At 38.4% G+C, this 14716-nt stretch overlaps 1 protein-coding gene across 2 annotated transcripts in view; it reads right to left on the bottom strand.

The window, feature by feature from the left end:
- The window catches only part of NUP205 (nucleoporin 205), a 93211-nt gene that overhangs the window by 53559 nt on the left and 24936 nt on the right, over nucleotides 1–14716 (bottom strand). For both annotated transcript variants that reach the window (XR_004032994.1, XM_003261376.4), the window contains exons 8-14: nucleotides 12118–12293; nucleotides 9497–9613; nucleotides 9197–9334; nucleotides 5587–5737; nucleotides 3995–4200; nucleotides 2458–2640; nucleotides 230–280 (exon numbers count right to left, since the gene is read on the bottom strand). Coding sequence is in view for 1 of the 2 variants with exons in the window: in XM_003261376.4 (XP_003261424.1) it covers nucleotides 230–280; nucleotides 2458–2640; nucleotides 3995–4200; nucleotides 5587–5737; nucleotides 9197–9334; nucleotides 9497–9613; nucleotides 12118–12293 (1022 nt within the window). In the remaining variant the exon portion in view is untranslated. The remainder of the gene's footprint in view (nucleotides 1–229; nucleotides 281–2457; nucleotides 2641–3994; nucleotides 4201–5586; nucleotides 5738–9196; nucleotides 9335–9496; nucleotides 9614–12117; nucleotides 12294–14716) is intronic.

The following is a 14716-nucleotide window of genomic DNA, read 5'->3' as shown; positions in this document are numbered from 1 at the left end:
ATTTGGATGGCTGCCATGTAACATCCTTTTCCAACTCTGAAACACGAAATATTTTGGTTCCTTTTATTAAAAGTTTCATCTCTATTTCAACACTGATCAGAAAACCTTTCAAATAAAAATACATTAAATTTGATAATTACAGAAACGTAAAAGGGTAAGAATGATTCATAGACTTCTTATCATTACATGCATGAATGAATTAACATTTAAACTAAAAGGAAAACTTTACCTCAATACCAATAGCTTGCCTCTGGCTTGGAATCCTCACGGTCTGCAGTATCTTAAAACAATAAGAAGTAGATGTCAGGAGCATTCCTCATTCATCAATGAATATTAGTGGCTTTGCAATGTAATAGTCACATACCTCACCCACTGGACCCACAGATCTCACAACGTCCACCAAAATGACAATCAATTAGTCCCTGGATACACTTTCAATAGCAGTTCTGTCAGGTTGAGATAGAACTTTTGACTGTCTGGGGTTCTGAAAATTGGTAGTTTCTAAGAGCACACAAGACATTTTTTCAGCAAATTTCCTCTCAGATATTCTAGGAAATGAATCTTTAAAAAGGATTTATGGGATGAAATCTCACCAGTGTTCAAGACACTGGACTGTTTACAACTAGCCCTAATGATGGCACAAAAAACCCCAAAAAGTAAACTTCTTTTTTTCCTTTTTTTTTTTTGCGACAGAGTCTCACTCTGTCGGCCAAGCTGGAGTACAGTGGCATGATCTCAGCTCACTGCAACCTCCATCTCCTGGGCTCAAGCAATTCTCCTACCTCAGCCTCCCAAATAGCTGGGATTACCGGCGTGTGCCACCATGCCCAGCTAATTTTTTATTTTTAGTAGAGACAGGGTTTCTCCATGTTGGTCAGGCTGGTCTTGAGCTCCCGACCTCAGGTGATCCGCCTGCCTTGGCCTCCCAAAGTGTTGGGATTACAGGCGTGAGCCACCACTCCCAGCCAGAAGCAACCATTTTGCGGCAGTAAAATACTCTACATTATTTTCTAACATACATATCCTGAAGACGTTATTGATACTTTGTTAACATAATAATTAACGGAGTTGGGGTTTGCTGAGAGGCTGAGTAACTTTTGGCTTACTATTGATACTTCACCTTTTGATTCCTGACTATACCAATACTTACTAGTGTCTTAAAGGCTTAGTGTTTCTTTACACCTGAAATCAAGTGTGATTGGGTTAGACATTTGTATCCTTAGAGCAACACTATTGTTTTTAAAGGATTCTACCTAATTAGTATACTTTTGATTTGCAAGAAAGTAAAGTATCATGACAGTAGGATTATTTATTATACCATAGACTACTTAGGCCCATATCAAGGTCTGGACAGAACATCTTAGGTCAAAACTTCAGCCTCCTTTAAAACATATAAAATAATTATACCTGATAGAAAATTTTTAATGGAGCTTATCTCTAGAGAAAACAATGCTAATATTTTGAAGTTATTGAGACTTCAAACATTATATCATCCATTTATTTCCCCACATCAGCATAGGTAGATTCCCTCAGGGTATAGAAGTCAAAAAATCCAACTGTCACATTCCCATTCTGCCCAAAGTTAGAAGTTTATGGTCCTGGCAATAAACCTTCATAACCACCAATAAAAAGTATTTTAGATGCTGTTAAAATTTCTCTGCAGGCTGCAGGCTGGGTGTGGTGGCTCACACCTGTAATCTCAGCACTTTGGGAGGCCGAGGCAGGCAGATCACTTGAAGCCAGTTCAAGACCAGCCTGGACAACATCGCAAAACCCCATCTCTACTAAAAATACAAAAGTTAGCTGGGCGTGGTAGTGCAAGCCTGTAATCCCAGCTACTCAGGAGGCTGAGGCACAAGAATCGCTTGAACCTGGGAGGTGGAGGCTACAGTGAGCTGAGATCACACAACTGCACTCACTCCATCCTTGCCAACAGAGCGAGACCCTGTCTTAAAAAAAAAAAAAAAATCTGTGCAAACTTGACAAACAGTTAGACCTGCCCTTTAATGGAAAAACAACCCCAGTGACCATGTAGCTATATAGAGATACTTCACTCTTCTGGTATAGAGCAGGAAAGAGCAGATAAGAAAAACAAACATTCCCCACATTTAATGAGTGCAGGTGACTTGTGAGGGCTTACATCAGCCTGGTTTAAAGACAGAGTGGACGAATTCTGTCCATCTAGTAATATCTTAATAGACATTGAAAAATAAGGTCTTCAGAGAGGTACAGTACATGAAGAACCAATCTCTGGTAACCTAGTGAAGTTACCAACCAATCTAAAAGAAAAACCCAAGCCTATTAGTTTCTATTGCTATGCCTAGTCCCTAAACCGTAACTCTAGTTGGGATGTTCATGATATACTATAAGTTCCAATCGCATGTTGTTGCTTCTATGGTATTATCAAGCCCAACTTTCCACATTGGGATAATATAAATAAGGGACTTCAGAGCCTACCTGAGTGTATTCCAATGACTGCCAGAGGGAAGCAGCAATTTCAGGAGATTTTCCAAAAGCTGCGAGTGTCTTCAGCAGCTCAGCTTTTAGGACAGGGGGAATACTGCATTGGAGGAGTCCCAGAATCACCACAACAGGGGTCCACTGAGGGTGTTCACAGAGTGCCAAGCGAGCATTTTCACTCTAAGAATTGACACAAAAAGAACAAGACTTTCCATTTTTAAGTTACAAAAACGACCAGCAATCATCTAAATTGCTATCATTTATACTGAGTCCTCATAGGCTTAATATATACTAAAACAAAAATAAGCCTATCATTTATGTTTGAAGTCTACCAACACATCAAATCAGATCACTCACTCATTCAAAGTAAAAAACTGGAGGAGAAATAGACTTTGTAGAATTACTTTTGCAGTTCTAAGTATGAGAAATAATACAAACAGAGATAAATGGTCTGCAAGGGTTGGATAAATCTTACCTAGGCATCTTAAATCCTTTCTGGAACAATATATTATACTGTAATATGAAGTATGAATGAAAAAAATACCTTGTCCTTTTCTCAAAAAAAATATAGAGATATACAGTATCAAGTATCACAATATTTTTTTCATTTTTAGTTGATATGTAATAACTATACATATTTATAGGGTACAGAGTCATATTTTGATATATGTATACAATATGTAATGATCAAATCAGGGTAATTAGGATATCCATCATCTAACATTTCTCATTTCTTTGTGCTGGGAACATTCAAAATCCTCTCTTCTGGCTTTTGAACATACACAATGAATTACTGCTAGTTATATTCACCCTGTAGTGCTATAGAACACTAGAACTTTCTTCTTCTCTATCTGTAACTTTGTATGTTAACCAACCTTTCCCTATCCTCCCCTCCCATCTCCATTTTAATTCAGTGAGAAATAGTTAGTAACTGACATTTTAATGCCTAATAATGTTAAGTACTATTAGAAAAGCCAAAAACTTAGAAGTTCCTATTCCTATCCTTCAGAAAGAATGTCAGACTATGCTAGTGAATAACAGACATAACTAAAAGATATTTCTGAGTTGGGAAATTGTATACAGTCACGAAAATAATGTTTTTTACAAAGACCAATTTGGTAGTGGCAGGTAAAATGGTTTGGTATAAGGAGAGAAAAAATAATTCAGTAAATAACTTTTAATTACAATATTCTTTATGTATACACACATATAAATGCACACATGTATCTCTACACCTATGCTGGAAACCTAGAAGCATATGCATCCAACAACTGGTTCTTATTTGCCCTTCTGACTATCTTCTTTCAGGCTCAGGCTGTTATTTCTATACTAAGATTATGCCAATGAGCAGGGCTACCATAACTTACACACTCTAGAGGTCAAAAAACAAAAAACTTAAGGGCAGAATGCTATTTATCTGTCTATCTATATAGGCTAAGTTTATTACTCTTAAATTAAAAGAAAATGTTTGGGGCTCTTAAAATGCTACTGTGCTATAATAAAAATAAAATTAGGCTGGGGATGAGTTACCTACCCAAGTAATGATGGTAGACGTGAGCTGCAAAAAAGCAATCAATCCATCTTGCTCCTTCTGGGTGATGCCACGGGAAGGAAGGTGACGGTACTGGACGCTATCTGCACTTGGAAGATCCTTCCGAAGGTGTTCATGGTAAAGCATCAAGGAGTGAAAGAAATGTTCCCAGGAAACAGGACTGCCACCTGCTCCCTGAATATTTTCAACTATAAAGAAAAACAGCACAGAATTTTATTTAAAAAACATCTAAGCATTTGCTGGGAAATGGAGAGAAAATTAATTTAAAACAATATACTTTTTTCTTTTTTGAAATAGAGTCTCACCCTGTCACCCAGGCTGGAGTACAGAGGGGCAATCTCAGCTCACTGCAACCTCAACTCCCCAGGTTCAAGCAATTCTCCTGTCTCAACCTCCCAAGTAGCTGAGATTATAGACGTGCACCACAACGCCTTGTTAATTTTTGTCTTTTTGGTAAAGACAAGGTTTCACCATGTTGGCCAGGCTGCTCCTGAACTCCTGACCTCAAGTGATCTGCCTGCCTCGGCCTCCCAAAGTGCTGGGATTACAGGCATGAGCCACTGCACCCAGTCTAAAACGATAAACTTTGTTTGCCTTTGTCTTAACACAAAGACAATCTTTGTCCTGGGTAAGTAGTGTGCTGAAAATGGGTTAGAATCCCTCTGTGAGCTAGAACTCTGGATTAATTTTTCCTCTGGATTAACTTTTACTCAAGAAAGGGGCTACTGCGCATGTAAATGTAAAGGTAATTTACTTTGGATGTCGGTTACCTACTTCACATCCAGGAGAGCTCTCTGTGCTCTCATGTAACTGTACAGGGCTGCTTTTTCCCACAGAATAATTCACAAATGTTGAGCTTGAATTCCCAAAGAGATAACTACAGTCTTAATTTGGGAATTACAATACTCCATTGCATACCAAGCATCGGAAGCAAAAGTATAGCACACAAGACTGGCAGGCTTGACAGAGTAGTCAGAACACTGGCTTTGGAGCCAAGCCGATTTCAGCTCCCATCATGGCTCCCCAAATAGCTGTGATGTTGGGTAAATTCCTTAACTTCTCTAAACCTCAGTTTCTTCACATGTAAAAATAAAAATATCTACCTAACAAAGCAGATGCTTAATTTCTTTTCCCTTTTACAGTGTTTTTGGTCTAACCAAACCAGTCTGAAAATTAAATAAGAAAACTGGGAGACGGTCAAGAGAAAAATTCTAAGTACTGATATTAAGAAAAAAATATATAAAGATAAATTAATCAAATTTATAAGGCAAGGGCATATGCTTTCTTTGTGTACCAGATGTGTTCTGGAAAATTTTCATACATTAATTCTGATTTGTCAAAATGAACTGTATTTTACAAAGCAGAATGGCAAAACTCCCCAATCTGTGAGACCATAATCACAGCATCACTATCCATAAAGCTGTATGTATGCATGCTTCTTTCACCCTATTGTTATGAAAATAATTTATACCTCTGGTAGAACCTAGTTCAAACACCAATGTTCTTAATAGGTAGTGGGATACTGAACTTAAGAGTATAACAACAAACTTTAACAACATCCACATATTCCTTACCATGACTACTACCATTGACTTTGAGCAGGCTGAAACAGTAGTGGGCACACTGAGGTCCATTGGCCAATCCCTGGAGCATCTTCAAATAAGGAATATAAATAGTTGGAGGCAACAGGTCACCCATTTGCCTAACAAACTTTGACAAGACAACCTGAAAAAGAGAGAAACAAATGGTTTATATAATGTGTATCTTAATTTTAAGGCAACATGGACTAGCTAATAAAGACTACGTATAAACTAAAAGTAGTGCTCTGACTTAACCCTCGCAACAGACAAATTTAACTGATATTCTATTTATGAAAAATTGTTTAAGCTTGTCATTAGCAATTTAATGCAATTATAAAATAATACCTTTATGAAATAAAAGTACATTTTTTAAAAAATATCTCAATGTCACAAAATATAAGACCACTCAGATTTTAAAAATATAAGACATGTGACATTTACTCATCCAAAATCAACCAGCAATTCAAAGGTACACTTAAAATCCAGAGTTCCTATATACCAGCCAAATTTGTATGAAGACCTAGGAACTTTAAATCATTTTTGATGGTAACAAGCATATTCTGTTATGTGGTCAAACCAATGCCACATTCCCATACTCCTGTTCTTTAAGTCCATTTCTTAATATTCCCTTTTTTCTTCCTTATGCCTTAAACCTATTATCAACAACTAACAATATTACTCAAACTCACTAGTTGGAACTGAGAACTGAAAACACTACAGATGTCTGGAAATTACTGTTAAATCAGCTAGGTTTAACAACGGTTTGGCTGGGCACAGTGGCTCACACCTGTAATCCCAGCACTTTGCGAGGCCAAGGCAGGCAGATCACAACGTCAAGAGATCAAGACTATCCTGGCCAACATGATGAAACCCCGTCTCTACTAAAAATACAAAAAGTAGCTGGGTGTGGTGGCACACACCTGTAGTCCCAATTACTCAGGAGGCTGAGGCAGGAGAATCAATTGAACCCGGGAGGCAGAGGTTGCAGTGAGCCAAGATTGCACCACTGCACTCCAGCCTGGCAACAGAGAGAGAGTCCATCTCCAAAAAAAAAGGTTTTATGATGATGCAGCAAAATATCATTTTTAAGACAGATATACTTACTTAAATATTAAGGGGTGGAATTCATGTATTTGCCTATAATTTACTTTAAAATAAAACAAAAGTAAAAATAATACAGTAGGCTGGGCACGGTGGCTCACGCCACTTTGGGAGGCCAAGGTGGGCGGATCACCTGAGGTCAGGAGTTCGAGACCAGCCTGACCAACATGGTGAAAACCCGTTTCAACTAAAATAATACAAAAATTAGCCAGGCATGATGGCGGGTGCCTGTAATCCCAGCTCCTTGGGAGGCTAAGGCGGGAGAATCACTTAAACCCAGGAGGTGGAGGTTGCAGTGAGCTGAGATCGGGCCATTGCACTCCAGCTTGAGTGACAAAGTGGGACTCTGTCTCAAAATAAATAAATAAAAAATAATAATAATAATAATAATATAGTAGATGAAGCAAACATCACAAGATGTTAACTTAAGATGTGAAATTAAAATGTGGGGCATTCCTTATAATAATTCCCTCTTCCACATGTTTCAAATTTTTCCTAACAGTGAGCTTTCTTAAAAACTTAAAAAATTTTTAAATAAATCTTTCTCCAAAACATTCTTTCTCTTTTGAGACAGGGTCTTACTCTGTCACCCAGGCTGGAATGTGGTAGCACAACCACAGCTCACTGCAGACCAAATGATCCTCCCACCTCATCCTCCTGTGCAAATGGGGCCATAGGCATGCACCACCACGTCTGGCTAATTTTAAAAATATTTTTTGTAGAGACAGGGTTTCGCCATGTTGCTCAGACTAGTCTAAAACTCCTGAGCACAAGTAATCTGCCTACCTTGGCCTCCCAAAGTACAAGGATTACAGGTGTGAAGCAGCGTGCCCAGCTCAAAACGTATTTTTTAAATGGGAAAAACACTGAAACAATACAGTTTAAAAAGTGGCATCTGGGCCGGGCGCAGTGCCTCATACCTGTAATCCCAGCATTTTGGGAGGCTGACGCGGGTGGATCACCTGAGGTTGGGAGTTCGAGACCAGCCTGACCAACACGGAGAAACCCCGTCTCTACTAAAAATACAAAATTAGCCTGGCGTGGTGGTGCATTCCTATAATCCCAGTTACGCGGGAGGCTGAGACAGGAGAATCGCTTTAATCTGGGAGGCGGAGGAGGTTGTGGTGGGCCGAGATTGTGCCACTGCACTCCAGCCTGGGCAACAAGAGTGAAACTCCATCTCAAAAAAAAAAAAAGGCATCTCATCTGGAGTCCAGAAAAAATAAAAAAATAAAAAATATGGCATAAAAGCTTCTAGAACAGAAATCCCCCAAAATGAACACTTACATGGCAATCTCCCTCCAACTCTTTTTTTTTTTTTTTTTTTTTAAAGAGACAGGGTCTCACTCTGTTGCCTAGGCTGGAGTGCAGTGACGTAACCGTATCTCACTATAATCTCAAACCCTGGGGCTCAACAGGTCTTCTTGCCTCAGCCTGAGCAGCTAGGACTACAGGCTCATGATAGCACACCGAGCTAGTATTTTTTGTAGAGATGGGGTCTCATTATATTGCCCAGGCTGGTCTCAAATTTTGGCTTCAAGCGATCTTCCCGCCTCAGCTTCCCAAAGCACTGGGATTACAGGTGTGAGCTACTGCATAGCAATTCATTGTATTTGCCTCTGCACATCATACTTTAGTTAATACAGAAAGAACTTTTGCCTGTATTATCTACAGACTCATAGGCATTTTGCCATCAATTAAAACATCCAAGACTTCTCCTTTAATACTTGTACCTCTCCTATCCTCCCAAACTTGAAAAGACTGTCATGCCTATGGAGAACTAAAATACTAATAAAATTCAAGTGGGGCACAATGGCTCATGCCTATAATCCCACTGCTTTGGGAGGACTGACTGAAGCCAGGAGTTATAGGCCAGCCTGGTCATCATAGCAAGACCCTGTCTTTTAAAAATAAGTAAATAATAAAGAGACTAGATGCCTTTCTGCCTCTAATAATTCAACACATATCTAGTATCCAATAAAGGGCTGACTACATTAACTTCAAAATCAACAACTTAAATTTTAAGAGTTTCAAATTTTCTTTTATAAAAGAGAAAAGTAGGCTGGGCACAGTAGCTCATGCCTGTAAATCCAGCACTCTGGGAGGCCGAGGCAGATGGACACTTGAGCTCAGGAGTTACAGACCAGCCTGGGTATCATGGCGAAACCCCATCTCTACAAAAAATACAAAAAATATCTGGGTGTGGTGGTGTATGCCTGTAGTCCCAACTACTCTGGGGGCTGAGGTGGGAGGATCACTTCCACCTGGGAGGTCAAAGCTACAGTGAGCTGATATCGCGTCACTGCACTCCAGCCTAGGTGACAGAGTGAGACTTTGTCTCAATATAAATAAATAAATAAATAAAATTTAAAAAGTGTAAATCTCTAAAGGTTACACTAGTGATCATTTGTGTTAACAGCAATAAAATCAGGAAATAACATCTTTCATGTTTTCAACACTATCACAGTACCAGAGTATAAAAGAGGAAAACCTAAAGACTCACCTGGCGTTGAGGGGGCCGCTGATGAGCCACCCCTAGATAAGAACCCATGATAGTCGGAGTCTGAAGAGGCTCTGTGGGACACCAATATTCTAGAGCAAGCTCCAGATGAAAAGGGTTCTTTTTATATAGCTCGCCAATCTGCAAAGAGTAAGCAAAGACTGTAGGGAAATGTCTATGACTCAAAAATTACTTTCAATAAAAAAAGGACATTTAAAGTATTACACCTGAAATTTTCCAAAGTTAGGGGAAAAAATAATGAAAGGAGGGAAAGAGGAAAAGCTTTCTAATATAATGGCTTACCAATAGCATTAAGTGTTCCAGGTCCCTTCTAAGTGAAATGGGGGGTTCATTACCCATCTGCATACTCATGTGAATCATTCGAGCATCTTCATCTGCCCGATTCCTCAGCTGTTTCACCTATTAAATTTATTATAGTTTTAATATGTACATATATTGTACATGCTAATAATAATGAAATCAGGCAACTGTCTTAAAGTGATTACATACAAGAAATATATTTTAAACATGCCAGGAATCTTATTTGCAATATTACTATCCATAATGTATAATATCTTAAAACTTGAATGCATTTTCCACTATAGAAAAGTTGAACTTAACTGTAGTGTTTCTCAATGGGGACATTACTGACATTTGGGCACAATGTTTCTTTACTGGGTTGGATTATCCTGAATATTCCAGGACATTTAGCATCCTTGGAACTACCTACCAACTATCAATAACAACACCAGAGTCATCATAACAAGCAGAACTGGCCCCACTCATTTCCCAAACACACTCTGAAGAACATTATACTTCAGTTGAGAATCACTGCTTCACAACATTTGTGTGAACTAAATGCCAACAAAAATAAGAAACAAATTCTGTTAAAAAAATATATATATAGCTAGACCAATCCACAATTATAGTTGGAAATACCAACACTCCTCTCTCAATATTCAATAGAACAAGTACACAGAAAATCAGTAAGGATATGGAAAACTTGAAAAACAGCATCAATCGACTTGATTGACACTTATAGAACATTCCACAGAACAGCAGCAAAATCTGTGTTCCTTTCAGGTGTACATAGAATATTTACCAAGATAGGCCATATTCTGTGCCATAAAACAAACCCCAACAAATTTAATACAACTGAAATTCTACAAGGTATGTTCTCTGAGCACAACGGAATTAAACTAGAAACCTGTGACAGAAATCTAAAAGTCTCCAAACTATCTGGAAATTAAACAACACACTTCTAAATAACCCATCAATCAAAGGAGTCTCAAGGAAAATTAGAAAATATATTAAACTAAACAAAAAAGAAAATGCAACATATCAAAATTTGTGTGGCATAGCTAAAGCAGTGATTGGAGGTAAATGTATAGCATTATTAAATGCTTCTATTACACAAAAGAAAGACTTAAAATCAGTAAGCTTCCATCTTAAAAAACAAAATTAAAGGAGCAAATTAAACCCAATGCAGAGGGAAGAAAATAATAAACATAAGAGCAAAAATCAATAATGGTGAAGCAAAATATAAGAAAATCAATGAAGCCAAAAGCTAATTCACTGGAAAGATAAATAAGATCAATAAACTTCGAGCAGCATTAATTAAGAACTGGGGGAGAAGACACAAATTACCAATTTTAGGAATTAAAGAGAAAAATCACTATAGATCCTATAAAAATAAAAAGAATACAAGAATCCTAAGGGCAAATTTATGATAATCAATTTATACTTTTCAGGAGATAGGGTATCAAAACTGCACAATCTATTATGAGTGTAGACCTTTCAGGGTGCTTTTAAAAAATGTACATTTGAAATAGGTGGTTTTATAATATAAACACACAAAAAAGATGTTTTTCTCTCTCATTTACTTCCCGCCAACATCTGATGGCTTCTTTGGCACAAAATAGCACACAGAGCATATACTGTAAGGAACTGTTTGAAATGGCTCTAAGAATCGCTTTTCAGATGACAGTTACAGCTCAAGCCATCTATTCAAAAGTAGCCTTTGTGTTACGGTTTCTTAAATTCATTATTTTACCTGTATCCATGCTGAAGCCCTTTCATACACTGCAATTCAGAATCTAAACAATGGGGCCAGGTGTGGTGGCTCACACCTGTAATCCCAGCATTTTGGGAGGCCGAGGTGGGCAGATCACCTGAGGTTGAGAGTTCAAGACCAGCTGGCCAATATGGTGAAACCCCATCTCTAATAAAAATATAAAAAATTAGCCAGGCATGGTGGCAGGCACCTGTAATCCCAGCTACTTGGGAGACTGTGGCAGGAGCATCATTTACCCAGGAGGCGGAGATTGCAGTGAGCCAAGATCACACCACTGCACTCCAGCCTGGGCGCAATAGAGCAAGACTACAATTATCTATAAAATGCAATTTTTCCACTGTGCCTCTTCCAAATCATGTATAAAAATATTAAATAAAGCAACCTTAGCACTAATCCTTAGGGCAGCATGAGGTTAGTAATTTTCTACTCACAGAAGCATTTTCATTTAATTACTTTCTCACTTATAAACCATTCACAGTGTCAAATATTTCTTTCTACTGACTTACCCCAGTTAAGAGGACTTATTTCCATAGAACAACAGCAAAATATGTCCTCTCTTCAGGTGTCCATAGAACATTTACCAAGACAGGCTATATTCTGAGCCATAAAACAAACCTCAACAAATTTAATACAACTGAAATTCTACAAGGTATGTTCTCATACCTTGTAGAGACTCATGACTTATTTCATGAGTCACAAACTGATTCACAAGATGTAATACAGCTACTGGCAAATTTTAGTCTGTATTAAAAATTTTTATTAGTTTCCAAATCATAAATCTAGTTAATCAGTTTTAAATTATTTTATAAAATTCTTCTACTATTTACTCATCCTACATTATTACACTTACCTTCATTGGCATAAGTGCAAGGAAATCTGTGATGAGATTATGGACTCTGCGAATATAAAATTCTTCCTGATAAAAGTATTCCGATACCACCACAGATTCCGTGAGGAACAGGAAAACGTTGTCAGCAATTGCGAGTTCTGCCATTGCTTCATCTGCCTCTGTGAATTCTGCCAGAGCTAGAAATAGATTTTAAAACACAGTACATGGAGGAAAAGTCATTAACCCAGATTGTAATTATATCTCATAATACTCCGCTGATGGTTCAGACATCTTCCCAGCCTTCTAGCATGTGCTATGCACAAAATGAGACTATATATAACTGTAATTGACTCATAAACCCTAAAGAACTCATACACCCCAAATAACAATATACTCTGAATGTGTATCAGAAAAATACATACTCTTTGAAATAATAACATAACTAATGAAAATTATTTTAGAGATGTGTGATGCAACACTGATGTAGTCAGGGAGCTATCATCCAAACATTCACATATTAAAATGATGTTAAGACTTTAATCCCAATGAAATCTCATGGGTCATCTGAAAAGTGTTCAATCCAAGACCAAAATCTGAACATGAATAGGTAAGTAACTGTGCTAATTTGGTAACCAAGTAGCTAAAATTTAAAAACTAAATTTTAACTTGAATGTAAACTTGTCTAACTGTAATTTTTTTATATTTTATTTGGAAAATATCCAATATATATCTAAAGATAAGTATAATAAACCTCTACATACCCATCACCTGTTTCAATACTACCAATTTATGGACAATCTTACCTCATATATATCTTCCCCCTCTGCACTCATACATATCTCATTAAAGCAAATTCCAATTTAACATTTTACCAGTAAGTATTTGCAGTGTACAACTCAAAAATATACTTAAGAAACAAGGCCGGGCGGGGTGGCTCACGCCTGTAATCCTAGCACTTTGGGAGGCTGAGATGGGCGGATCACCTGAGGTCAGGACTATGGAGAAACCTCATCTCTACTAAAAATACAAAAACTTAGCCGGGTGTGGTAGCGCATGCCTGTAATCCCAGCTACTGGGGAGGCTGAGGCAGGAGAATTGCTTGAACCCAGGAGGCGGAGGTTACGGTAAGCCAAGATCACGCCATTGCGCTCCAGCCTGGGCAACAAGAGCAAAACTCTGTCTCAAAAAAAAAAAAAAAAAAAAAAACAAAGCAAAAGTAAAAATTCACTACATATTCACACACAACACCATTATCGTATCTTTATTTTATGAGACAGGGTCTCGCTCTGTCACCCAGGCTGGAGTGCAGTGGTACAATCTCAGCTCACTGCAACCTCTCCCTCCCAGTTCAAGCAATTCTCAGGCCTCAGCCACCCAAGCAGCCGGGATTACAGGTGTGCGCCAACACGCCTGGCTAATTTTTGTATTTTTAGTAGAGACAGGGTTTCACCATGTTGGCCAGGCTGGTCTTGAACTACTGACCTCAAGTAATCCTCCCACCTCAGCCTCCCAAAGTGCTGGGATTACAGGTGTGAGCCACTGCGCCTGGCCATTATCATATCTTTAAAACTAATTCCTCAGCTGGGTGCAGTGGCTTGATCTAGAATGACTTAATCTGACTTACATTCAACTTTCTATTAAGAGTATGTCATAGGTTATGGTGTATCTTTCCATCAAGAAACATATTGCTGATTACTGCTTTTAAATTTTGAATATAAAATTGCTAGGTAATTGTGTGGCAATCTGGCTTTGAAAAAGACTACTACACAGCCTATTCTGTTTGACTGTCATACAGACCAAATACATAGTCTGTTACCGAAAGTACATTTTCATTGCCTTGAAAAGGGCCAGGAACAGATAAAAGCCAAGATAGTCTCAAACAGAGGAAAACATATGATTTGTAGTATTTTATTTTTATTATTTATTTTATTTATTATTTATTTTGAGATGGAGTCTCGCTCTGTCGCTGAGGCTGGAGTGCAGTGTCATGATCTCAATTCACTGCAACCTCCGCCTCCCAGGTTCAAGAGATTCTCCTGCCTCAGCCTCCCGAGTAGGTGGGACTATAGGCACGCACCACCACGCCTGGCTAATTTTTTGTATTTTTAGTAGAGATGGGGTCTCACCATGTTGGCCAGGATGGTCTCGATCTCTTGACCTCACGATCCACCCGCCTCGGCCTCCCAAAGTGTTGGGATTACAGGCATGAGTCGCCATGCCTGGCCTGTTTGTATTTTGAAATAAAGTCTGCATATCAGCCAGGTGTGGTGGCTCATGCCTATAATCCCAACACTTAGCCAAGACAGGAGGATTGCTTGAGCCCAGGAGTTCAAGACCAGCCTGGGCAACATAGTGAGACCTCATCTCTACAAAAAAATGAAAGAATTAGCTGTGGTCCCACCTACTTGGGAGGCTGAAGTGGAAGGATCACATAAGTCCTGAAGGTTGAGGACACTGAGCCATGGTCACACCACTGCACTCCAGCCTGGGCAACAGGGAAGCCCCTATCTCAAACAAACAAACAAAAACCTGCATATCTACCCATATTATACAAAATCCTTGAGAATAAAATATTTTCTTTATTCTTTAGTATGACTAGTAATAACAATTACTAAAATTA

Source organism: Nomascus leucogenys, chromosome 13 (genome assembly GCF_006542625.1).
Source record: "Nomascus leucogenys isolate Asia chromosome 13, Asia_NLE_v1, whole genome shotgun sequence".
NCBI classification, from domain to species: domain Eukaryota; kingdom Metazoa; phylum Chordata; class Mammalia; order Primates; family Hylobatidae; genus Nomascus; species Nomascus leucogenys.
Note: the sequence above shows the minus strand (reverse complement) of the source record. Positions and strands in the feature narration are given on the sequence as shown.